The following is a 23,150-nucleotide window of genomic DNA, read 5'->3' as shown; positions in this document are numbered from 1 at the left end:
ATTAGCTCAGCGTTAGGTTCAATTTACGGCTGTCTTTTTTCCTTGCTTCTTTTTTTTCACTTCTTCATCACTTCTTCTACGCTTGGAATATGGGTTAATAACACGAGATGGTTTGCGATTTGGGACTTTTGCATTTTCTCTTCTTCATTTCTTATCGATTTCCTTATTTCACGGGTTATTCATCTCACTGGGTTACTTAGGCATTGGTATCTAAAATACTTCATAGGTTAGCTTGGGATATCATTCATGACTTATATATACTCTTCCATATATATGACACAACCATCTATATATAGCCCTGTTCATATACGTTTACTCTTCAGGTATTCAAAATCCGGCATGGCGTCTTCTACAAGTCTATACAGCTCATCTGCCACCACAATTCCAAACTCCTCCTTCCACTTCCCATATTTAACCTGCATGTCCAACCCTTCTGAAGACTTGGATCTATCAAGTCCCGTCGAGGCCCAAAGGTCACCCATATAACTAAAGTGGCGCTCCGTGAGAACCTTCCGCTCGTTAGGATTGGTCTTCTCCCACTCATACACAATATGTTCAACATCCATACCACACTGCCTACACACCTCAGCCAAACATTCACCGCTTAGTATATCATCTGCCTCCACGACGATCGGACGAGGTTTATCCATTTCCCTTTTAGCATCGTCGCAGAGACTCGACATGTACCAGTCATATAGTTGGCGAGAATACCGGAAGGTCGTCATGTAAGACCATGTCTTGTCCAGTATATCGATGGGCTTTACGCGGATTTCTGCCTTGTACCATGACTCAAAGACGAGAGCAGGATGACGGATCAGAAACACCGGTTTCCAAGAAGTCAGAAACTCGTCTGAGAAAATAGTTCCGTTGGTTCTTACACCCTCCGCAACGGACTGTCGAGGTAGCACGGCCAAGGGGGACGTTTTCTTTCCTCCCCATATGATCTGCGACAAGGCAGATGGCTCCCAGACGAAGAACGTGTGATTCTTTACAAGGAGATGTTTACCCTAGCCGTGGTCCGTATAAGCACTGGATATGTCAAGATAGAGATGGGCCGGAATATGCAGGGGCCGTTTTACCTCTGCCACAGCATCATCTCGAGCCTTTTGTAGGGCATCCATGCCCTGGTAGAACAGATCGAAGAACTGTTCGCGCTGCTCGGTGGTTATATCTGTGAGAGGAGCCCAGTTAAAGGAACTGCGTGCGAACATGAACGCTTCCTGGAAATGGTATTCAGACTGAACCCAGCCTGGCTGGGCTGAGAGCAGGCGACAGAAAACATTCGACAGTGTCCTTGCATGGCTGAAGAGGAAGACATCCCCGCATCGTGGGCGTTCACTTTGGCCGTTTGTCTGTTTGGTTTCCGTCCCGTTGGTATTCATGGCGGAGGCTTGGGATGTTCGACATATATCAGAGTATGGAGGGGAGAGCCTCTTGTTCGCATGCAAGACTGTCCTATACTCTATGTGAAGAGGGTGTTCCCTGCTATACGGTGCGGGTTGGTATCCGGGATCCAGTGATATATATGCATGCTGTATGCAATGTCTGGCTCTTCTTCTGTACTATGTAGTTATAATACGAGGATAGGAGTGAGAATGCATCTTTGCTTAACAACATCAACAACAAACTATATTGCTCACATACTATAACCAATATCACGTTCTACAGAAGAACATCAGTTGCATCATAATAAAGGCCGGGATGCTACGAGACTTAGCATGGCAGATGTCTTTCCACCATCGTACGAATCCGCCACTACACGAGATGTATGGCCGGTGATTGCACCGTATATTCTCTGTGCAGCAGACCTATGCTCTGCCTCTCTCGTCTGTCGCACATGGCATGAGATATTTGTCCCGATCTTATGGGGTGCTCCAGCCTCGCATTTTGGGGCCAGAGATGACGCCGTCTATGGTGAGCAATACCAGAACCCTCACAGCAAGAAGCATCTATATTCACTGCAAATTAATACGGCAAAAGTCGCCTTGACTCGATTTAGGAGAGTGCTGAACATATCACGTTCAAGTGTTCGGCAGTTCACGCATACCTTACATCTTCCGCCTGCGCTGTCAGAGATATATGGTGAACCGCCGCCGAGTTGGCTGCATGATTTTGTGGAATATCTCCCCAATCTGCAGTCTCTACTTGTTTCTAGGCTTCCCTTCTTTGATCACGGGTCTCTCGTCGCGCTGGGAAAAGGAGATGAGTATAATCTCCGTCTCCTGCTAGCTGAACGTGAGCTGAATGCGACTTCAGTTGGGTTGACTGCTGCACTGAAGCGTTTCCTGCGCCTGGTATATCTTGACCTATCATATACCACTGCTGCAAGGGATTCTGTGGTTCTCTTTGCCTTGAGCCAGCTGCGAGATCTACAGGTTTTTAAGCTACGGGGGGTTGGGTTGCAGGATGATGATATGGCAGTTCTGTCTAGGTCTATTCAGGATCGTGTCAGGGTCCTTGATATTCGAGACAACCGTCTTTCTGATCGAGGGCTGAGCCTTTTAACCAGGTATTGCTTCCTGCCATATGGTGGGGGTCACACTGGCGCTCATGTAAATGCACATTTTGGCCCTCTGACGGGTGCTTTACTTGCTGGTTCTATCCGTAGTGAACGGCTCGACGGTCATCTCTTACGGCTGTTCACAAGACGGCTAAGTGGGCTTTCTGCACTGGAAGAGCTCCCACATGCTGGCATAACTCATCTATACGTTGCAGGCAATAAAATATCTGCGGACAGCCTAATAAGCCTACTGCATACAAGGAGGTTGAATGTGTTGGATGCTGGAGATGTGGACACCAAAATGGAGAAACTTATACCAATATTCAGGAGTCCAACTGCACAAGGACTCACTTATCTTAGAGTACACCATTCCATATTAACGCATGGAACGATTGGTGTCGACTATGTGCCATCCAAGGAGACCCGTGATGGTCTACCCTTGAACGAAAAGGAGCCATCAATGATCCAGAGACTGCTGGCGAAGAGGCCGACTTTGTACCAGGAGACAGCGGATAAACCCCTGTGTCTTCATCCCTCCAACATCTCCCATATTCAAACATTGGTTCTTATAGATGTACCGGCGTTTGTTCCCGAGTCATCTCCCATCATTTCTTCACTCACTCGCTTCATCTCCGCCTGTGCAGATGAGTCTCTTCTTGCCTCGCTGCAAGCCCAGTCAAACTACTCCCTCCCCCCGGGCCAGTACCGCGCCAAAGCAATCCAGCAACACTCAAAGGAGCTATTTGCTCTTAACACAATCGTCTTAGAAGTGGCACCTACCGGAAAGCTGGATAAACTGGAGACTCTACCCACCTGGGCTCCTACAAGCTACTACCAGCCAGGTACTTTTAAATCCAGTACTGGGGATCTAGACTCTGAGAAACTGTGGGCAGCAGCAGCAAATGATTTCAGTTTCTTTGATCAAGACGAAGAAGGTCAGGGGGTGCGCTCAGCATTAGACTCAGTCCGAGATCAACCTCCAGCTCGGATGGTGGATTTGATAGCTGAATTAGCGGCGTTCCGACGAGAGAAACGAGATGCATATAATAATAAGATCCAGAACAAGCACAGTAGAATACTAACTGCCGATGGCCACTGGAAGGGAGAAGTAAAGATCGTGAGGAGCCGTCTTTGAAAGACAAGCGTTTGGACAAGAACAGTTTTATCTGCATTTGGCCAATCTAATACCTTATCAAACATCGGGAGAGTTTGTGTCGGGTACAAACATTATCCGGCAAATTGTTTAAAATAAATATAAAATTAAAACAAAATCGTTTCATGCCAGGATATTTCACACATTCACCGCAGCTCATCGTAAAGATTTCTCATTTGTATCTTTTGGAATTCCCACCGCCATGAATATGCCGAATTGTTTGAAAAAAAAAAGAGGAGGACCGCTGCTAAAGTCCTCCATTCCCCGCTTTTGCACTCCTCCGACGTTCGAAAAAGGTATTAGAGAAAGGGAAAAAAAGACACCACGTCCTTTATCTATACCTTAGCGGTAGCAGCTTGGGCGGTCTTGGCGGTGGCAGCGGCCTGCTGGGGGTTCAACTTCTTGTTGGAATCCTTGTTGAATCTCAGTCTTGGTGGTGGGGCACGGTTGCGGCGACCTTCTCGGGATCGGACACTGTATAGTTGAGAAGAAAAGGATATATCGTCAGCCTCGCTTGCCTCCATCCCAACTTGGCCCGCATATATAGGCAGCAGATGGTTGGTGTGCGTGCGGGAAATATGCATACCGGACAATCTTTCCGTGGATAGCGCAAGAAACGCAGTATTGGAGCTTCAGGTACATCTTTGGAACGGCGTATTTGGCGAAAACGGACGCGTCAGAAATATCGCCTGTAGACCATCACCAGGCACATTAGCACTGCACTACTTTCTCGAACGGGCCTCAATTGACACTAAAGAGGGCTTCCGGGAAGCTTGTAGGACGGGCTGTTAACATACTGACGGCGGCGGACTCAACCATGTTGCGGATGGTGAATCTCTTGATGGCCTTGTCCTTGGGGGTACATCTGGAGCAGTTGGAGCAACGAATTGGCTTAACGTGGCCACGGCCCTTCTTGTTACGTCCACTAAATTAAAGAGTGAAATACGTCAGTCATATGCTGGCGCAATTACCACATATCGTCTCCACTCTGAAGCCGAAGCCAGACAGGAAGCCGTTCGATATCTGGATATCCTGGCGGTTTGGATGCCCTGGGGAGGAGAGAGGATGGGGTATCTCAACGCACTTGGACGCCCGCTTCTTAACCATTTTGAATGACGGTGTGGTTGGCTTTCGCGACTGCGCAAGCCAGGTGGACAAGGCAGATAACCGGAGCGAGGGAGGAGGTTGAAGGTTGGTTGCTTGGTGGTTTGCGGTCGTTGTCAACTGGAGATCTCGCTGTCTTCTTCTTCTACAAAGCTTCAAACTAAGACTTTTCTTCTTGTGGGCTGAGGGCTAAGCGAGTCACGTGAAAACTTAGGTAATGACATGACTAAATGATGAGTAATATTATATCACATGATATCCCCGTGACGCGTCCCGTGCTTTTACCCTTTTGAGGAAGGAAGGAAAAAAAAAGTGGAAGAACTTCCAAGCTTTTTTTTCTCTCTGTTGGAGGAAGAAACGACAAAAACCTCCTTAAGGGATTGTTTAGTTGTCGCAGCCAGGATTTTTCTGTATCACAGCCCTGGACCTGCGTCTACTGTTTTATTTTCGTTTTCCCCTAGTTTTTGCCTCTGGGGTTTTTTTATTTTACTTTGCAAGATGTCTGCGACTGGCGGTACCATCCGTAGCCGGACCATGGGTCGGGGCCAGCTCCCCTTTGACCCTAACTCTTCATCCGCCATCCCTCGAAAAGTCGACCATCCAGTTCCTCCAAATGTTTCATCTGATATCGGTGGAAGCTCTACCTTGAGTACAAGCAGACAGAAACAGTCTAAACGAGATGAGGTATATATCAATCCGCCGTCTCTTTTTGTCTCTGGTGGAGAGGGGGAGGATGAGATATGTCTGCACCAGGGGAATAGTCTGCTAAAACGGAATATAAACAGGCCATTAGGAGGAAGATGGAGGCGGATCTTAGCAAGAAGAAGTTCAACCCTTCCAAGGCTCGACACACCCGAAAGGCACCCCCCGGCACGGTTCTTGCCCTGAAACCCAGTCAAGCGCTACAGATCAAGCCAAACACTACTGTTTCCGAGGCTGCCCAATTGATGGCTGCAAAGAGGGAGGATTGCGTTCTTGTGACCGACGATGACGACCGAATTGCTGGTATTTTCACTGCAAAAGATCTGGCATACAGAGTTGTTGGCGCTGGTATCCGTGCTAGGGATGTGACGATTGCCGAAATCATGACAAAGAACCCGCTATGTGCCCGAACTGATACCAGCGCCACTGATGCTCTCGATCTTATGGTCCGCAAGGGATTCCGGCATCTTCCTGTCATGGATGAGAACCAGGATATCTCTGGTATTCTAGACATCACCAAATGTTTCTACGACGCAATGGAGAAACTCGAACGTGCATATAGCTCGTCCCGCAAGCTCTATGACGCCCTTGAAGGCGTGCAATCTGAACTAGGCTCTTCTCAACCCCAGCAGATTATACAGTACGTAGAGGCGTTGAGGTCGAAGATGTCTGGACCTACACTGGAGTCTGTACTTAACGGACTGCCTCCTACCACTGTGTCTGTGCGCACATCCGTCAAGGAGGCTGCTGCATTGATGAAGGAGAACCACACAACTGCGCTTTTGGTCCAGGACCAGGGATCCATCACCGGTATATTTACAAGCAAGGACGTCGTCCTGCGGGTTATTGCTCCCGGCTTGGACCCATCCACCTGCAGCGTCGTCCGAGTCATGACTCCTCACCCAGACTTTGCTCCTACAGATATGACCATCCAAGCTGCTCTCCGAAAGATGCACGGTGGGTTTTGTAGCTCTTCTAGCAGCCTATGATCCGATGATACTAACGAATTAGTATAGATGGGCATTACCTCAACCTCCCCGTCATGAACGAAGCTGGTGAGATTGTGGGCATGGTTGACGTCCTCAAGCTGACCTATGCTACGCTGGAACAGGTTAGCCCGTTTCTACCCCCTGTTTAAGAATGCTCATGAAATTAACTGCTTTTCTAGATCAACACGATCCAAACCAACGAAAGTGAGGGTCCAGCCTGGAACAAGTTCTGGCTTTCCATGGACAATGAGTCTGACTCAGTGGTGTCTGGCAGCCAGCCGTCCCACATGCACCATCGGTCTCTGTTGAGCCCAGACCATAGAGGCCACACTGTTGATAGTGTTCTTCCCAATGACTCCGCCTCCCACCACGGAGGTGAAGAAGTGCCCGCTTCCGAGTTACAAGAACGTCAGGCGGCAGAAGAGAAAGCCGATCCTTCTTTCCCTTTCAAATTCAAGGCCCCAAGCGGCCGTGTCCACCGTCTACACGTTGATCCAACCGCCGGTATTGCAGAGCTGGTCCGAAACGTGTCCGCTAAACTAGGAGCAGAAGTCGACGCTATCGGTGGCCAAGCTGTTGTTGACGATGGAAAGCTCAGCAACACCGGTTTCGCCATGAGTTATGTGGATAGTGAGAGCGACACCGTCTCCATCACCGCTGACCAGGACCTTGTCGACGCCATTTCCATTGCGCGAAAAGCAAACCGAGATAAGGTCGACCTATTCGTCCACAGCCCGGACTCTACCCCGGTAATTCCCAAAGAACCTGAGCCGGTAGCAGCAGCCAAGGCCGTCTCTCCCCCGGAATCTGTTACTGTTGCGGCCGAGGAAGATAATGCACATAGGGAGGAGTTTACCACCAACTCCAAGCCCGCAGCCCAACCACTGGTGCAGCCTTCGACTGATCAGCAGCTCATCAACGGTATCCCCAACGAGCTCATCCTACCTGGTGCTATCGTTACCCTAGCCGCCGTCATCGTCGGTGTCTTCGTACTGAGCCGCGCAGGTAGACGATAAACCCTGCCGATAATATGATATTTTCCTTCTTCCCTCTTCCCGCAGCTACTTTTCTTTTTATCTTTGGATACTACCCAGTATATCTCTTCATCGGTTCTCCATTTTCCCTTTGACCTTCTTTCCGTTGTCACTTGTCACTTGCTACTACTATTATAGCACCTGGTTTTTTAGCACGCATAATATTTAAGATATCCCTCCTTGTAATTCCACGAAACCACTAGCTAGACGAAAATAGAGTCTCTTTATTTTACTTATAATGATGGTATATAGATATAAATGTTATCAGATGAACAAGCTGTTTGTCCGCCAGCAAACCAAACGGCGCAAACCGACTATTTAGGACTAGCCCCGAATGGTTAATTATAACAAAAAAAAAAAAAAAAAAAAAAAAAACTCCCACCTTCATCCCACATTCAACTTCTATCGACTAACTTCAACGACTTTACATCTCTTCGTTCGAACGGACACGCTTGGTTTAGCTGCTGCCGCTGTTGCTGCTGCTCTTGAGCTATCAAAGGCGCCTCCGTCAAGCTCGCTTGGCTGTAGCCGCCAGAAAATAACTAGCATAACAAAACAAAAAAGGCGATCACCCCTCCTACTTTTAACGCCCACCAAAAAAAAACATCCACCGCGACAAAAAGGCCAGCTTCATCCTTACCCAGCGCAATTATTAAGTCTCTGATCCTGCAACCAGAAGAGGGAAATAAACGGTTGTCAGGTGGCCTAGCGATCGGCTGGATATAAACTACACAACATCAGGTCTTATCGGGGGGCGTGATAAAGACAAGAGACAAGATGTCAGTTCTACCACAGGAGGTTCACACGGCCTTGTCACAGCTTTTTCTCGCCCTTTCATCTGCCGATAACGGTGTTCGAGCGCAGGCAGAGGGCCAGCTGAATAATGAGTGGGTTCAGAACCGCCCACATGTTTTGTTGATGGGTCTGGCAGAGCAGATACAGGCCTCTGAAGATACAAATGTGAGTTTAGACCTATATGAGGCAATGTTTATGTTGTTCCCAAAAGCCGTTTCTCTCTCGATCTTCTGTTTCAAAAAGCGAGTTCCTGACTGTCATCGATTCCTAGACACGGTCGTTTGCCGCGGTGATTTTCCGACGCATGGCAGCAAAGTCGATAAAGGATCCTTCGACCGGCGATCACAGAGAGCTTTTTTTCAGTTTACTTCCAGACCAGAGGGTAGCTATTCGGCAGAAACTGCTTGAGGCTTTAAGCAGTGAGAACTTTGCCCCTGTCCGGAACAAGATTGGGGATGCAGTCGCAGAAATCGCGTCTCAATACTCGGATCAAGGTAAGCTGTCTCCGGTTATCACTCATCCTTTTGTGATACACGCGAAATTCGAACCATGGGTCTATACGGTCAATACACGGTGTTAATTTAGCTATAGAGGAGCCATGGCCAGAACTTCTAGCGGTCCTCTTCCAGGCTAGCCAGTCCCCCATTAGCGGTCTCCGTGACGCTGCGTTCCGCATATTTGCCTCTACTCCGACAATTATAGAGAAGCAACACGAGGATATGGTACAAGAAGTCTTCCTGAAGGGATTCCAAGATGACCATGTTTCTGTGAGTAAAAGCGCTTTGTCTAGTGAACCTATCCTTCTAACTCGAACTATAGGTCCGGATCTCCGCAATGGAAGCATTTGCATCTTTCTTCCGGTCAATCAGCAAGAAGACACAAACCAAATTCTTCGGAGTTGTTCCTGAACTCCTTAACACTATCCCACCATTGAGAGAGGGCGATCAGAGCGAGGAACTGTCGAAAGCTTTTGTTGCACTAATGGAACTCGCGGAAGTCAACCCCAAAATGTTCAAAGGCCTCTTCGACAAGCTTGTGAAATTCAGCGTCAGCGTTATTGGGGATGCAGAGCTTTCTGAACAAGTTAGACAGAACGCCCTTGAACTCATGGCTACTTTTGCCGATTATGCACCATCCATGTGCAAGAAGGATCCCACGTATGCCCAGGAAATGGTTACTCAGTGCCTTAGCTTGATGACCGATGTTGGCCAGGATGATGATGATGCTACTGAATGGGGAGCATCCGAAGATGTAAGGGCAATTTCACCGCTTTATTTTAGATCCCCCGCCCTAACAATTTTATGATAGCTTGACCTAGAGGAGAGCGATAAGAACCACGTTGCTGGTGAACAGTGCATGGATCGGCTTGCTAATAAACTGGGAGGAGAAGTCATCCTTCCTAAAACTTTTAACTGGATCCCGAGAATGATGTCGTCGGCATCATGGCGCGATAGACATGCTGCCCTCATGGCTATTTCAGCAATCTCTGAAGGATGCCGCGATTTGATGGTTGGTGAACTCGACCAAGTTCTCGCATTAGTCATTCCTGCTCTTCAAGACCCTCACCCTAGAGTCCGTTTTGCCGGATGTAATGCCTTAGGTCAGATGAGCACCGATTTCGCCGGCACCATGCAAGAAAAATACCACGCCATTGTCTTAGGGAATATTATTCCAGTTCTCACCTCTGAACACCCCCGTGTCCAGGCACACGCTGCTGCTGCGTTGGTTAACTTCTGTGAAGAGGCAGAGCGCGCTACTCTCGAGCCATATCTTCCAGACCTCCTACAGAATCTTCTACAGCTCCTCCGCAACCCCAAGAGATATGTTCAGGAGCAGGCTCTATCCACTATTGCTACCATTGCAGACTCAGCAGAGGCTGCTTTTGGCCAGTTCTATGATACGTTGATGCCTCTTTTATTCAATGTGCTCAAAGAGGAACAATCCAAGGAGTATCTTGTTGTCCGCGCCAAGGCTATGGAGTGTGCAACTCTTATCGGTATGCATGATGATCCTTTCTAACATCGTTTAAATTTTACATGTTAATCATTTAATATATAGCTTTGGCTGTTGGGAAGGAAAAAATGGGCGCAGATGCCATTAATTTGGTTCAGTTGCTCGGCCACATTCAACGTAAGTTCTTCCAAATCTAGGTGCCAAAGATATAACTTCTAACAGCACATCTGTAGAAAACATCACTGAGCCTGATGACCCACAATCCTCCTACCTTCTCCACTGCTGGGGTCGCATGTGCCGAGTATTAGGCCCTGCATTTGTTCCATATCTTCCCGCTGTTATGCCGCCATTGCTTCAGGTTGCCGCTTCCAGCGCAGATGTCCAGGTTTTGGATAATGATGAGAATCTTCGAGACGTTGAGCAAGACCATAACTGGGAACTGCTTCCATTCAAGGATAAGATTATTGGTATCCGAACCAGCACCCTTGAAGACAAAAACACTGCCATCGAATTGATCACCATCTACGCCCAAGTCCTTGAAGCTGCCTTTGAGCCCTATGTTGTCAAGGCACTGGAAGGGATTGCCATTCCCGGCTTAGCCTTCTTCTTCCACGACCCCGTTAGAGTTTCCTCTGCGAAACTTATCCCGCGCCTTTTGAATGCTTACAAGAAATCTCATAACGAGCAGTCAGTTGAATTCCAGCAAATGTGGTCTTCCAGTTTGATAAAAATCATCGAGATCCTTACCGCAGAGCCCTCCATCGACACACTTGCGGAAATGTTCCAATGCTTCTACGAGTCTGTGGAGGTTGCAGGAAAGAACTGTCTTACTCCACAACACATGGAGGCATTCATCGAAGCATCCAAGAGCGCTCTTGAGGATTACCAGAAACGAGTACAGAAACGCCTTGAAGACAAGATAGAGTTCGACGATGGTGAAGATGAGGCTTTCTCATTCGACTATGAGATGGAAGAGGACCAGAATCTTCTGAGCGACATGAACAAGGCTTTCCACACCATCTTCAAAAACCATGGCCCAGCATTCCTACCAGCCTGGGAGCGGTTACTTCCATTCTATAACGCCTTTGTCACCAGCAACGATCCTACACAGCGACAGTGGGTTCTCTGTATTATGGACGATGTCCTTGAATTCTGTGGCGACCAGTCATGGAACTACAAGGACCACATCCTTAAGCCATTAATTGACGGAATGCAAGATGAGAACCCATCCAACCGCCAGGCCGCTGCTTATGGAGTTGGAGTTGCTGCTCAGAAAGGTGGAGAAGCTTGGAGTGAGTTTGCAGCTGCCAGTATCCCAATGCTGTTCGCCGTTACTCGCTTCGATAATGCTAGATCAGAGGATCAAGTTTATGCTACCGAGAACGGTTCTGCCAGTATAGCCAAGATCTTGCACTTCAACTCCAGCAAAGTTCCTAACCCTCAGGAAGTAGTCGATAATTGGATTGATACTCTTCCGATTGAAAATGACGAGGAAGCCGCTCCTTATGCATATGCCTTCCTTGCACAACTTATCGACCAGTAAGTTTCCAATATTTCTAATGCTCCATTTTATCACTTAGTATATCTAACTATTAATGTTTTCAGGCGGAACCCATCTGTTCTTGCAAAGGCTGAGAAGGTGTTCACCTCTATTGTCCAAGCACTTGAGGCAGAAACCCTCCAAGGTAATGTATGCGCCAAGGTCGTCGAGGCAGCTAAACAGCTAGTTGCTGCAACTGGTGTGAATGCCGACCAGATTCTCGACATCGTTCGGCCAGAGAACCAGATGGCAGTTCGCAGACACTTCCAATGAAGACACGTCTTTGATGTTTCAACTTTTTAACTACCCATTATTTTATTCCCCATTTTGCACTATCATTCCCTCCCCTCATACTGTCACCGGTCCCCGAATATTCTCAATCTCAAAGGTTCTAAAAAAATGCGTGTCATTGTACACTCTCGATTTTCATAATCTTAGATAGAAAGCAGAGTGTCTTTACTTTTCTATGGCCTGGCTCCCTTTTCCCTTTGTGTCTCTATTGGTTTCCACAATGGCATTATTATGACCATTTCCTCTTCTCTCACGAACAATTTACAGTCTCCCACACGTTTGATTAGGAAATCAAAGAAATTCAATAAATGAATCTACAAGTCACTTCGTGCTCTTTTTTTTGAGTAAAGCTTGGTTGTTGGCAACACGTACTATGTACACATCATGGGTTTCTACCAACCTCTCATAATAGTTAACACAACACACCATGGCTGACTGTCAATGGTGGGTTTCTATTTCCAGAAGAAGTACGAGACAGCGAGATAATGCAAGACTGTATGTCAATAGGGAGAAACTGCATGGCGGAGCGTGAGCGTGTAAGGGGAAGAGCTCATCGCAGAGATTACACAAGCCCATTTTAATGAGGCGGAGGCCGTCGCCTTTAAGTATTCTTCCCCATTTTCTTGAGCTTTCTGTATCATCACCGCAATAGCTGCAACATAATATTCAAGAAACTGGGATACACCAATCCATTGGATTCTATTCTATTGTCACAAGCTAAACGGATATAACCAAAAGTGCCCAAACTAGTATAAGCCCTGTGAATGAATTAAGACCAAAAAAAAAAAATCAATACTATGTCTGGAGGAAGGGAAATCGAGTGTTCTACCGCGATTTAGCAGCAAGAAGGTTTAATGCACTGCCGGCAAGGATGAAGCCGCACTGGTCTTTACTTAAGGTGTGCTTGACGGGAATATTAATCGTTTTCCCGCTGGACTTCTTGGTCACCTTCAGAGTGACTTCACCTTGGCCATCATTGTTTAATACATCATAAAGGCCAACAGTATCAACCTGATCACAAGCATCGATCTTATCGTAGTCAGCCTTATCCTTGAATGTCAGCGGCACAACACCTTGTTTCTTGAGATTCGTTTCGTGAATTCTAGCAAAGGACTTTGCAACGATGATTCTTCCGCCTAGATATCTAGGTTGCAAAGCAGCATGTTCTCGGGCACTTCCTTCACCGTAGTTTTCTTCAGCAACTACGAGCCACTGGCTACCTTCATTTTTCCATTTCTCGGCCAAGTCTGGAATAGAGTAGGTCTTGCCATCAAGGTCGTAGGCGACATTAGTTTCACCTGTAGCAGCATTGATAGCTCCAATCAGGGTGTTTGCTGAAATATTAGGGAGATGTCCTTTATATTTGAGCCATGGGCCGGCAGCAGAAATGGTATCGGTAGTGCACTGTCCCTTGACTTTGTAAAGGACCCGAAGAGAGGTAAGGTCTTTGGGTGGGAACGGTTCAAAAGGCTCCAGGAGAGCAAGACGGTCAGATGTGGGTGATACTACGACCACGGCGGATGGGTCTGGTACTGCAGCAGAGGGCTGGAAATCTGGATTTCCAGCCGCAAACCCAGCAGAAGGAAGGTCTGAGCCTACAGGTGCCTGAAATTTGAATGATTCCCCGCTAGGGGTGGTCAGAGAGTCTGTCATTGGGTTAAAGGTAGTTGAACCAGCATAGGACATGGCCGTAACTATCTCTGGAGACGCGAGAAAGTTCATTGTCGCGGTGTTACCATCGTTTCGACCGCGGAAATTTCGGTTGTACGATGTAAGAATAGCATTAGGTTCACCCTTTTTCACTCCGTCAGTTCGTTTCCATTGCCCGATACATGGTCCACATGCATTAGCAAGAACTGTGCCACCAGCAGACGAAAACGTAGATAGAGTCTGATCACGCTCTAGAGTTGCTCGAATCTGCTCGCTCCCAGGGGTGATGAAGAAATCGGCTTTTGGACGAAGCCCGGCTGCAGAAGCCTGCTTAACAAGGTCTTCAGAACGGGTCATGTCTTGGTAGGAGCTGTTAGTACAGCTTCCAATCAATCCAGCGCCAAAGGTTTCGGGCCATTTCTTTTCGCGAACTGTACTAGCAAAGGCTGAAAGGGGAACAGAAAGGTCAGGGGTGAAAGGCCCATTGATATGTGGCTCAAGAGTAGAAAGGTCAATCGTAATAAGCTGATCGTATTCGGCATTCGGGTCAGCACTAAGCAAGTTCTGAGGGCCAAAGGATGCAATTTCTGATGCGGTCTTGGCTATCTCGGAGCGATTTGTAGCTTGTAGGTATGGTATCATGCTAGGTGAGAATGGGAAGAGTGATGTAGTGGCACCAACTTCAGCACCCATGTTGCAAATTGTGGCTAATCCAGTACAGCTGAGTGTTTCTACGCCTGGGCCGTGGTATTCGATGATGAACCCAGTTCCACCGCGAACAGTCAGCTTGCCAGCCAAGTGGAGAATAATGTCCTTTGGAGATGCCCAGCCGTTGAGGGCACCCTCGAGACGCACACCTAGAATTTTAGGAGCCTTGAGTTCCCATGGAGCATCAACAAGAGCGTCTACGGCATCCGCACCGCCTACGCCAATGGCAATGGCGCCCAGACCACCGCCATTAGGTGTGTGGCTGTCGGTACCAAGCATCAGCAGTCCAGGTGCGGCATAGTTTTCCAACACGGTTTGGTGAATGATTCCAGCGCCTGGAGGCCAGAACTCAATCCCATACTTCTTTGCAGCAGACTCAAGAAAGTCAAAGACTTCTTTATTTCCCTTGATGGACGCTGGAAGGTCCACGTCGGCTCCCTTCTCTCCGACAATCATGTGGTCGCAATGGATACTAGCTGGAACCGCCGTCGATGGAAGACCGCAAGACATAAACTGCAGAAGGGCCATCTGTGCGGATGCATCTTGCATAGCAACCCTATCAGGTTTGAGCTTCAGGTTGGCGCAACCTCGAATCTCCTTACCATTCTGCGTGCCTGTAAGCAATGACTCTTCGACATTATCAAGGTGGGAATATAGGTTCTTTTCGGCGAGAGTCAGGGGTCTTGATGCGCCTAGCACTCTCCTGACTTCGTTTAGCTTGCTAAGGATCTTGGGATATGGCGGAGAGCGAGAGGGTGCTATGGAAGAGGATGTCACTGTCGCAAGGCCGCGATATTGTAGCCCGGAGCGCCTGAGAGGCAATTGCGTGAGCTATTGCTTGCAGGGTTAGCAAAGTTTCTTTCACCAGGAGGAGCAATTGAACGAACATACCGTAGACCCAGCTGCGCAACGCTGGCGGAGAACCTGCATCGCTGATGACCTCCTCTTGTGACTGGACAGTTTTATATGTTCTCTTGGTCGAAGGTACAAAAAAATCTCCAACTTATCCCGAATACATTTTTATCTCGCACGTCATTGGCCGGATGGAGCTAAAAGTCTAAATGCCGACATCGGCCATTTTCTTGAACTTCAAAAAGTTTTGGTATTAATTTTTTTCCCAACGATGAGAATGATCAGAACCACACCTTGTATATCTATGGACGTGAACGGTGTGTATAGAATAGTGACGCCCGGGTGAAGTCAACCCCCGGAGGAAATGAAATTTCTGCAAAATATGTTCCAACTGCTTTTCAAAATATGTAAAAGGGGAAAGAGAAGAGTCATCATACACGGCATAGAACAAGACAAAAACGGAGGTCATATCAACTTGTAGCCAAACGCCTGGGAGTAAACACAGGGTGAACTAGTGGTATTATAGCGGAGCCTGTACGGGGTAAATCGACCTTTGCTTGATCATGGCTGTGGCGAGGATGCGTCCTCTGCATCCGCCCGCAAGTCGTAACAGAGGTCATAACATTCCGCAAGAAGCTCATTGATGCCCCCTTGGCCCTCGGGGAGGTCAGAACCAATGTAGAATTTTCCTTCAACTCGCATGTTGTCAATGGAGTTAAGCTATGGCAACGGTTAGCATCTGTTATACACCCAAAGATATATATATATATATATATGGAACATGACCCACTTTCATGCTATATGGGTAGAGTTCCCTGGCGCTTGATACACCACCCGACTCCTTAACCTCTATTAAACATTTCCTCAATGTCTGTAGTTGATTATAAATTGGCAATAGTGCTTCCGATACTGGCTCGGAAGAGACAAGGAGGCCATAAATCAACGCATAGCTCCGTCGAATGAGATAAAGAAGGGTCTGATTCGGTTATATTAGTATAATAAACTAGTACAAGATTGGATAAACATACCCTTTGCGCATGTAGGTCGGCTGGCTTCCCTGATACATCCAAAAAATTACCGTCCACTCGACATTCATCGATTTTGTTCAGTTTCCTTTGATACATGTAAAGATCAGATTCGCGTAACGACCATGCGTGTGTCATGGACAAACGGTCAAGCTGGTTTCTAATGTCAATCAGTTGATTATAGTAATCCAAGAAAGCTTCGTTGATCCGTCCTTGTCTATTGGAAGTGTTAGCTATACGGTACCCTGATAATAAGGCAAACGTCACATCTTACCGTTCAAGTACGATATCGGACCATCTAAAGCATTTTTCTAGCAGGCTCTTCACTATCTCCTGACCGGCGGGAACAGATCCATCTGCGGCAACAAAATTTCCGTCTACCATTTTAGACTTGATCCCATTTAGCTGGTCTTTGAAACCAAGCACCTCAGAGGCGGAAAACTAGAACGTGACGTCAGCATGCATCTAAGCACACAAACCATCAGTATGACGGTGGGGTCGGATGAGCTGCGTACCTTTGACCTTGTGTTTGCTGCAGAAGTAGATCGTAATATGGACACTAGGGTTTCGTGTGTCGGAGTGAGCTCTGGGGAAAGCAAGGAAAGCTCATGCTGTAGTTCTGCTAATTGAGAGCGGCAGCTCTCTAGCCTAGTTTCCAGGAGTTTGAGCAGATGAGGTGAATATGTATTCTGGCCGCGGCTAATATTGCTTTCCACACTGTCGAGTGTACCGCTTATCGAATCGAGGTCCTTTTGGCTGAAAAAAGATGCCTCTTTAAGGTGGTCCAATAGCCGCTGAACAAAGCTGTTAACAAGAGCCATCAACCAGGTAATATGTTTTAGAGCGTTACCTTGATAGTAGAGGCCATGGAATATCTTAAAAGGTGGACAATTAGCCGCGACAGGTTTACTATGGGACGGTCTAGGGATATATATACATACACTGCCGGTGCCTCGTTGTTCTTCCCCACAGTAAGAAATAATAAGGAAATTAATTGAAAGCAATCATCCAGGACGTTATCAACTAGGGATTCGTTAGCCAACTGGTTGCAAAGAGGTCTCACCCCTGGTGATGTTTAAAAAAACAGCCACCGCATAGATTCTTACCTCTGTTCTGAGCTACTCTGCGGCCTGATCGAAGCTCATTCAACAGCTGTACCTGCTCGATAGCCTGATCATAGAAGGGAATAACATCATGAGATTTAACATAGGTAGATTTGTCTTGTTTGATAAGCACTAGGCCATCCCGTATGGCGATGAGGCGCTCGAGTATGGGCTCTTCTTCCGGGTCAACCGGGGCAAAGACGGCGGGGGAATCTGCCATGTTCTGCACTTATTTTCGGGTCTTAAGCCGTATTAGCCGTGTTAGAGATGATTTAGTTTCCTGCTGGTCCTTTTTTCCTGCTTCCCTCCTTGATATGTATGTATATACTTGCATTAAGCAACGCCTTCGCTGGTCTCTTTTCTTCTTCTCTGGAGGACCGATTGGGCGGGGCCGTGATGGGCATGTTTGCACCTGGTGGCTCTTGTTTGTCTTGTTTGATGTGTATGCATTTATTTTGGTGGGGATACCACGTGACTCGTATGAAACGCACGGTCCATTCACGTGATTCGATAAGCGAGCTAAGTTTTGCACACACGAAAAAAAAAAAAGAACTGGTGGATTTTGATGATGAAAAGCAGTTTTCGCCGTGACATTCTTCGACATCGCACCGAACGACTCCCTTCAACTCCTTGAACAGAGATAGATTCGCATCCGTCAGACATACCTTTTGCACAATGTCTTCCGCCGAGCTCGCCGTCTCTTACGCCGCCCTCATCCTCGCCGATGAGGACATCGAGATCACTGTGAGCGCAGCCCCGGATACATTCCAAAGTCTCTCCTTTTGGTTGCGCACAGTTCGCAGGTCAAATTGATATACTGGGAGAAGAAAGAAAGAAAGAGAAGCAATAGCTGAACTGACGGTGTATACTCTCATAGTCCGACAAGCTCCAAACCCTCCTCAAGGCCGCTGGTGTGACCGATGTCGAACCTATCTGGACCTCCCTCTTCGCCAAGGTATATTTGATATAAATATCCAGATCACCCAGGATTTAACAGTGAATACATACTAACTGGGAATATTGCCTTTGGAATAAAGGCTCTTGATGGCAAGAACTTGAAGGATCTCCTAGTCAACGTTGGTTCCGGTGGTGGTGCTGCCCCAGCCGGTGGTGCTCCTGCTGCTGGCGGTGCTGCCGCAACTGAGGCCGCCCCAGCTGAAGAAGAGAAGGCCGAGGGTATGTTGAAATCCGTCCTATTTCCCTAAGCCCTTTCCTTGTTTCGGTTTGGCGTCCCAGTAAACGAGTTTTACTAACAATATATTTTCCACAATATACAGAGGCCGAAGAGTCCGACGAGGACATGGGTTTCGGTCTTTTCGATTAAAATTCTTCTTACGACTCTTTTATTCCCTTGTACCCATATTCATAAAAGATGGATGCACAACACGAGGCGCTTGCGGAAACGGTCGTGCCACCTATTGCCGGATCAGAATCTTCTAATAGAAACCAGTCATTGGGTGGCGCAAATACCTTATGAATGAGAGATATTTTCCTTTCATCTTTTTTACCATGTCATGTCGTGATGAAAAAATTCCCAGCTGCCAGATTAATCTTAAAAAAAGAAACGTGAATTGTGCGCCATAGTCTTGGATATCTTCTCTGCTTATCTCAGGGACAGTCTCTGTTGTCCTTTGGGACTGCTGCAAGGCCTGCCAAAGGAAATGGATAAATAAAATACATTGAAGCTAGACTACCGTCGAAGTAGACAATTCTTCTGGCACGGCGTATATGCGGAATTGGAAAAAAATCACAATATCTTCGACAATGGTACCAAGTGACCCCATGAGCCACGGCAGGTTTGTTAAGAAGTACTCTTTTTCCGTAGAGTGGAACAATATCTAGCAGCTTGTCAGCAAACTTGAAACCTTGAAAAAAAAAAAGCCCGAAATAACTACTCACCCCTGCACCATACGTAGCGTTGCCAAGTAAAGAAAAGACGAAGAATAAAAGGGACAGTCCTACCCTTGGATGTCAGTCTCAACCTTGTTTTCTTCATGTTCAATAATACTCACCTTCACAAGACTTTTCTCGATAATTTTTAATAATCTGTGGGATTCGTGCACTATGCAGAGGTTAGTTAGTAGGCTTGTTATGTATAATATCTGCAGAGCCATCCAAATCTCACCCTAGATAGCACAATGCACTGAAATACCCAACGATCTGAGCTCCAACAGCCATTTCGATTGGGTTTCCAATATTATGTATTGGAGTCGGCTTCCACGCTCCAGTTTTCCAGGCAATTACCCAGCCAGCAGTTCCCGCTGCACATATACCCAGGAGACTCAACGTATTCTTAGCCCATGTGCTCCTAGGCTCGTCCTCTTCCAACATCTTTACCAAGGGGTCACGGCTAGACTGGTTGCTGTCCAACCTTCTTCTGCCAGGTAATCCGAGATTCTCACTCATCCGTCGACTCAACAGGGGTGTTGTCGGCTGGGGTGCAACTTCTCCCTCATCGTCGTGGTCTGTATAGCTCGAAGTACGTCTTGCTGTCTGTTGAGAAACTCTCTCATTATAATATATGCACTGGCATATCAAAACTCCATCCGCAATGCAGAAGTAAATGGCTATAGCGACCACTACGGGAACCAGCTTGGCCCACAGACTCCCTACCAGGTTGGCAATATCCCCTACAAACCAGACGAGGATAAAGGTGAAGGATATAGCTTTGGCGTTTCCGTTTTTGTAGTTTTCGACCAACTGAGGGACCTTTATGCGTGTTAGCTAGGGAAGCTGGTAAACAATGTGGGGAGGGCTCACCAGAAGAAATATCCAGCAAGCAAGAGATATCGAGCCCAGAATCCCTGAAGCTGTCTCTCGATAGGTCAATGGGATAGAATCGAAGCTGTCGAGCATTTTTATTTCCTTTCCTTTTTTTTTTTTTTTAGTTGCAAGCAAGCAAAGCTGTGCTAGTTACTCAACTGGTTAACCTAAAGAGCTAGCTTCCACTTGCTGCAAACTCGATGCTCGCTGTATAAACACGCTCTGCACAGCTCTAACATCTCGTGGGAAACGCAAAAGCAGCAGGCATTAAATAGTGAATCGCACGAGTTCCTCCCGTCGGTTAGTTATAGCGCCACTTCTGATAAGAACTTGGATTAAAGAACGGAAAAATAAGTTTCTGTCTTGATGCGTCATCGAAATAGTCTCGCCTTGGCGTTGCTTCAGTTTTTTGTCTTAGACATGCGAAGTCTCAGCAACAGACGCTGTGCACAAGTCATATTCATAAAGCCGTCATATCTATTGCTTAACTATGTGCTGGTTTGCCGTTCTAGTTCCTCAATAAGGACCAACTCAACCATTTCGGCAGATGAACCTAGTCCTGCAGTTACGGAGGAGATGATCCGGTGCCAATCCCGCCTGTCTAGACGCCGGAGGATTCTCACCCAGCGCTGAACAGGCGTCATATCTACGTCCTCCTCCCAATTTCCCGGATCCACGCCATTGACACTGAAGAATCCTGCAAGCTCATCCGCCCCTTCAGCCGATAGCCATTCAGGTGCTTGCGACGGAGGAAGATACACCTCTGCCATATCTAATTCTTCCGCTGAGTCGGTGTCGTCATCCTCAGGGGTATGTTCATGGTTTTGGTGGCCGGTTTGAATATGGTCTGGTTCGTTTGCGCCAAATAGTTGAAGCACTTCGTCCATCATAGATGCCGCGCGAACAGTAGACAACCCCGCCTCATTTGGCGGTAGGGGATCCGAAGCCGATATTTGTCGGATGGTGAAATGGCGTGGGAGGTGGGCCGTTACTGATGATATGTCTGATAGTATAACATGCCGTGCCATGTCCTGTGATACCTCTGGTGCTTTGGGGGGTTTCTCAGGTGCCACTAGAGAATCAGCAACCTCGACCAAGAGAGAGGTTGCCTCGGGAGTATTCCATATGTCTTTGGCGCGAGCTATGTAAAGTTCACAAAGCAATTCGTAAGCTTTGCTAGGTGCCTGAGCACCCCAAATGGCTTTTGGCACGGGCGATATATTTAGTTCTTGGGTAAGACGGCAGAATATCCACGGATATCGAGCGATGGCAGAATGAAGGACCTCTCTGCACTCCTTTGGTTTTTTCAAATACATGTACGCCAGGCCAAGGGAGCACTGAATGTTAGGAAACGATTGCCACCGTTCTCTGAAACTAGGGTATAGACACAAGTCGACAAAATGTTCTAGTTCTCTTGCCCTTATGGCGATATGATCGATAATCAAGCTTAGACAGTATGGGTCATCCGGGTCAAGGCTCAGGAGTAATTTAGTCCATTCATATGCTGTTTTCCAGGTACCTTTCATTCCCAGGTTAATAACGTACCTCCATCCTGCAAGCCATAACTCACGGTTCTCCTTAATGGTAAAATCCAGCCTAGCTTTGCCCTCTTTTAAACTGTTCCCAAAGGAAGATTGAGCCGAACGTCCTATGTTAAATAAAGCCCTTTCTAAGAGATCAGCAGATACAGCATGGTCCCCTTGATGTTTTGCAATCTCAGAAACCTGTAGTAATGTTGATATATGGTAGGCTTTGAGTCATGTAAGCAGTTGTAACAAAAAAAAGGAATCAGGGACCACTCACGGTTATACTGAAGCAACTCGATCATTCTTTCAGGTTGCATGGACTCCACACACATGTCAAACTGACGCTGGACATCCTTATAAGCTTTATTATGGACTATCTCATATTCAACCACACCGCCAGAGGACCTCTGAACGACTTCCATCCCTAGCCCCCCGCTTGTCGCCTTGGGCCACTCAGCTTTCCCTTGCATAAGCACATTTTTACGTAGTGCTACACCTGAGAGATCCTGACCTCGGCTTGCAGGGCTGTATCGCCCTGTCAGAGCAGCTCCCAAGTCCAGAGCACGCCTATTCCGATCTCGTCTCCGGTTTCCAGACGGATTTTCGGATGGGGAAGCCCGGTTTTCCACAGCAGCATTTCCGAAGAGTCTTTTCATTTCATTCATAGCAACAAGCTTCTTGGCATCTATTTCTAGGAGCGCGCATAATTCCTGCTCGATGGAGTCATTATGGGCCCCTCCTGATTTGTGATTCGGGTCCTCGGATTGTGAAGGATGTTTAAGAGCTAAAGCTTCAAGGGCAATGTCTATCTCATCAGCTTCCGGGGCCTCAGAGTTAAAAGTTTTCGTATCAGCCAGGTCTGCGCTTTTTTTTGCCTGCTGTTTCTTGTTCTTCTTTCTCCTCTTCTTGCTGCTTGTGGGTTTTGAAACCTCCAACGGTGGGCCAGGCTGTTGGCTCTCTTCAGTAGGAGGATTTTCTTCATCAGATTCATTCTCATTATCATCGTCCTTGCCACCTAATAGATCAAAAGCATTGATCTTTGGCCGGGATATTGAGACAGGTGGTTCACTGTCTTCCGAGTCATCTTGAACCTCTAAATTTTGGACTTCCTTTTGTTTTTGTAATTTCCGCAGAGCTCTAGACGACATTTTCACTCTTAACTAAGACGAAATAAATAATAACATAAGGAACAATGATTCGGATGAATATTTTTGATAGTAATAAGTCCAAATCGCTTTTATCAATTGCGGAGCACTAATCAGGTTAGTCTTTATGCTTATGTCATCTTATTATCACGGGGCTATTCATCTATCTAGTAACTTTACTTGGAATGGACATCCTAGAAATTTATATCAGCCATAATCAAGTACAACAAGAGAAAAAGAAGAAGAAGAAGAAGATAGAAGCTTCAAGCAACAACTGCAGTTGCTATCATTAACCTGCAGACCGATATCCCATGCTC

General features: G+C 47.1%; 10 protein-coding genes across 10 annotated transcripts; 4 read left to right on the top strand and 6 right to left on the bottom strand.

The window, feature by feature from the left end:
* Positions 1 to 302: 302 nt before the first annotated feature.
* On the bottom strand, positions 303 to 1,382 carry MCYG_00449 (conserved hypothetical protein; the record flags this gene model as incomplete). The annotated part of the gene is made up of 2 exons (XM_002850299.1): positions 303 to 1,007; positions 1,080 to 1,382. The coding sequence occupies 2 exons, from the start codon at positions 1,380 to 1,382 to the stop codon at positions 303 to 305; spliced, it is 1,008 nt and encodes a 335-aa protein (XP_002850345.1).
* Positions 1,383 to 1,718: 336 nt separating this feature from the next.
* MCYG_00448 (leucine Rich Repeat domain-containing protein) lies at positions 1,719 to 3,635 on the top strand (the record flags this gene model as incomplete). The annotated part of the gene is made up of 1 exon (XM_002850298.1): positions 1,719 to 3,635. The coding sequence occupies one exon, from the start codon at positions 1,719 to 1,721 to the stop codon at positions 3,633 to 3,635; it is 1,917 nt and encodes a 638-aa protein (XP_002850344.1).
* Positions 3,636 to 3,988: 353 nt separating this feature from the next.
* On the bottom strand, positions 3,989 to 4,897 carry MCYG_00447 (40S ribosomal protein S26; the record flags this gene model as incomplete). The annotated part of the gene is made up of 4 exons (XM_002850297.1): positions 3,989 to 4,127; positions 4,240 to 4,342; positions 4,451 to 4,578; positions 4,738 to 4,897. 4 exons carry the CDS (start codon positions 4,758 to 4,760, stop codon positions 3,989 to 3,991), a joined length of 393 nt encoding a protein of 130 aa, XP_002850343.1.
* Positions 4,898 to 5,255: 358 nt separating this feature from the next.
* On the top strand, positions 5,256 to 7,478 carry MCYG_00446 (CBS/PB1 domain-containing protein; the record flags this gene model as incomplete). The annotated part of the gene is made up of 4 exons (XM_002850296.1): positions 5,256 to 5,441; positions 5,558 to 6,416; positions 6,476 to 6,570; positions 6,628 to 7,478. The coding sequence occupies 4 exons, from the start codon at positions 5,256 to 5,258 to the stop codon at positions 7,462 to 7,464; spliced, it is 1,977 nt and encodes a 658-aa protein (XP_002850342.1).
* Positions 7,479 to 8,259: 781 nt separating this feature from the next.
* MCYG_00445 (importin subunit beta-3) lies at positions 8,260 to 12,043 on the top strand (the record flags this gene model as incomplete). The annotated part of the gene is made up of 8 exons (XM_002850295.1): positions 8,260 to 8,442; positions 8,549 to 8,771; positions 8,869 to 9,044; positions 9,097 to 9,528; positions 9,586 to 10,273; positions 10,336 to 10,407; positions 10,464 to 11,769; positions 11,836 to 12,043. The coding sequence occupies 8 exons, from the start codon at positions 8,260 to 8,262 to the stop codon at positions 12,041 to 12,043; spliced, it is 3,288 nt and encodes a 1,095-aa protein (XP_002850341.1).
* An 843-nt stretch (positions 12,044 to 12,886) lies between these two features.
* MCYG_00444 (aconitate hydratase) lies at positions 12,887 to 15,349 on the bottom strand (the record flags this gene model as incomplete). The annotated part of the gene is made up of 2 exons (XM_002850294.1): positions 12,887 to 15,250; positions 15,311 to 15,349. 2 exons carry the CDS (start codon positions 15,347 to 15,349, stop codon positions 12,887 to 12,889), a joined length of 2,403 nt encoding a protein of 800 aa, XP_002850340.1.
* Positions 15,350 to 15,832: 483 nt separating this feature from the next.
* On the bottom strand, positions 15,833 to 17,619 carry MCYG_00443 (conserved hypothetical protein; the record flags this gene model as incomplete). Its single annotated transcript, XM_002850293.1, has 7 exons — positions 15,833 to 15,991; positions 16,062 to 16,247; positions 16,300 to 16,513; positions 16,571 to 16,737; positions 16,812 to 17,090; positions 17,238 to 17,257; positions 17,403 to 17,619. 7 exons carry the CDS (start codon positions 17,617 to 17,619, stop codon positions 15,833 to 15,835), a joined length of 1,242 nt encoding a protein of 413 aa, XP_002850339.1.
* A 389-nt stretch (positions 17,620 to 18,008) lies between these two features.
* MCYG_00442 (60S acidic ribosomal protein P1) lies at positions 18,009 to 18,952 on the top strand (the record flags this gene model as incomplete). Its single annotated transcript, XM_002850292.1, has 4 exons — positions 18,009 to 18,143; positions 18,277 to 18,354; positions 18,437 to 18,575; positions 18,677 to 18,952. The coding sequence occupies 4 exons, from the start codon at positions 18,075 to 18,077 to the stop codon at positions 18,721 to 18,723; spliced, it is 333 nt and encodes a 110-aa protein (XP_002850338.1).
* Positions 18,953 to 19,084: 132 nt separating this feature from the next.
* MCYG_00441 (vacuolar membrane PQ loop repeat protein) lies at positions 19,085 to 20,255 on the bottom strand (the record flags this gene model as incomplete). Its single annotated transcript, XM_002850291.1, has 5 exons — positions 19,085 to 19,237; positions 19,299 to 19,357; positions 19,412 to 19,461; positions 19,525 to 20,108; positions 20,160 to 20,255. 5 exons carry the CDS (start codon positions 20,253 to 20,255, stop codon positions 19,085 to 19,087), a joined length of 942 nt encoding a protein of 313 aa, XP_002850337.1.
* A 395-nt stretch (positions 20,256 to 20,650) lies between these two features.
* MCYG_00440 (Nulp1-pending protein) lies at positions 20,651 to 22,836 on the bottom strand (the record flags this gene model as incomplete). Its single annotated transcript, XM_002850290.1, has 2 exons — positions 20,651 to 21,912; positions 21,966 to 22,836. The coding sequence occupies 2 exons, from the start codon at positions 22,834 to 22,836 to the stop codon at positions 20,651 to 20,653; spliced, it is 2,133 nt and encodes a 710-aa protein (XP_002850336.1).
* Between the last annotated feature and the right edge of the window lie 314 nt (positions 22,837 to 23,150).

The sequence above is a fragment of the Microsporum canis genome, genomic scaffold, assembly GCF_000151145.1.
Source record: "Microsporum canis CBS 113480 supercont1.1 genomic scaffold, whole genome shotgun sequence".
Lineage (NCBI taxonomy): Eukaryota > Fungi > Ascomycota > Eurotiomycetes > Onygenales > Arthrodermataceae > Microsporum > Microsporum canis.
This window is presented reverse-complemented; position numbering and strand designations above follow the sequence as displayed.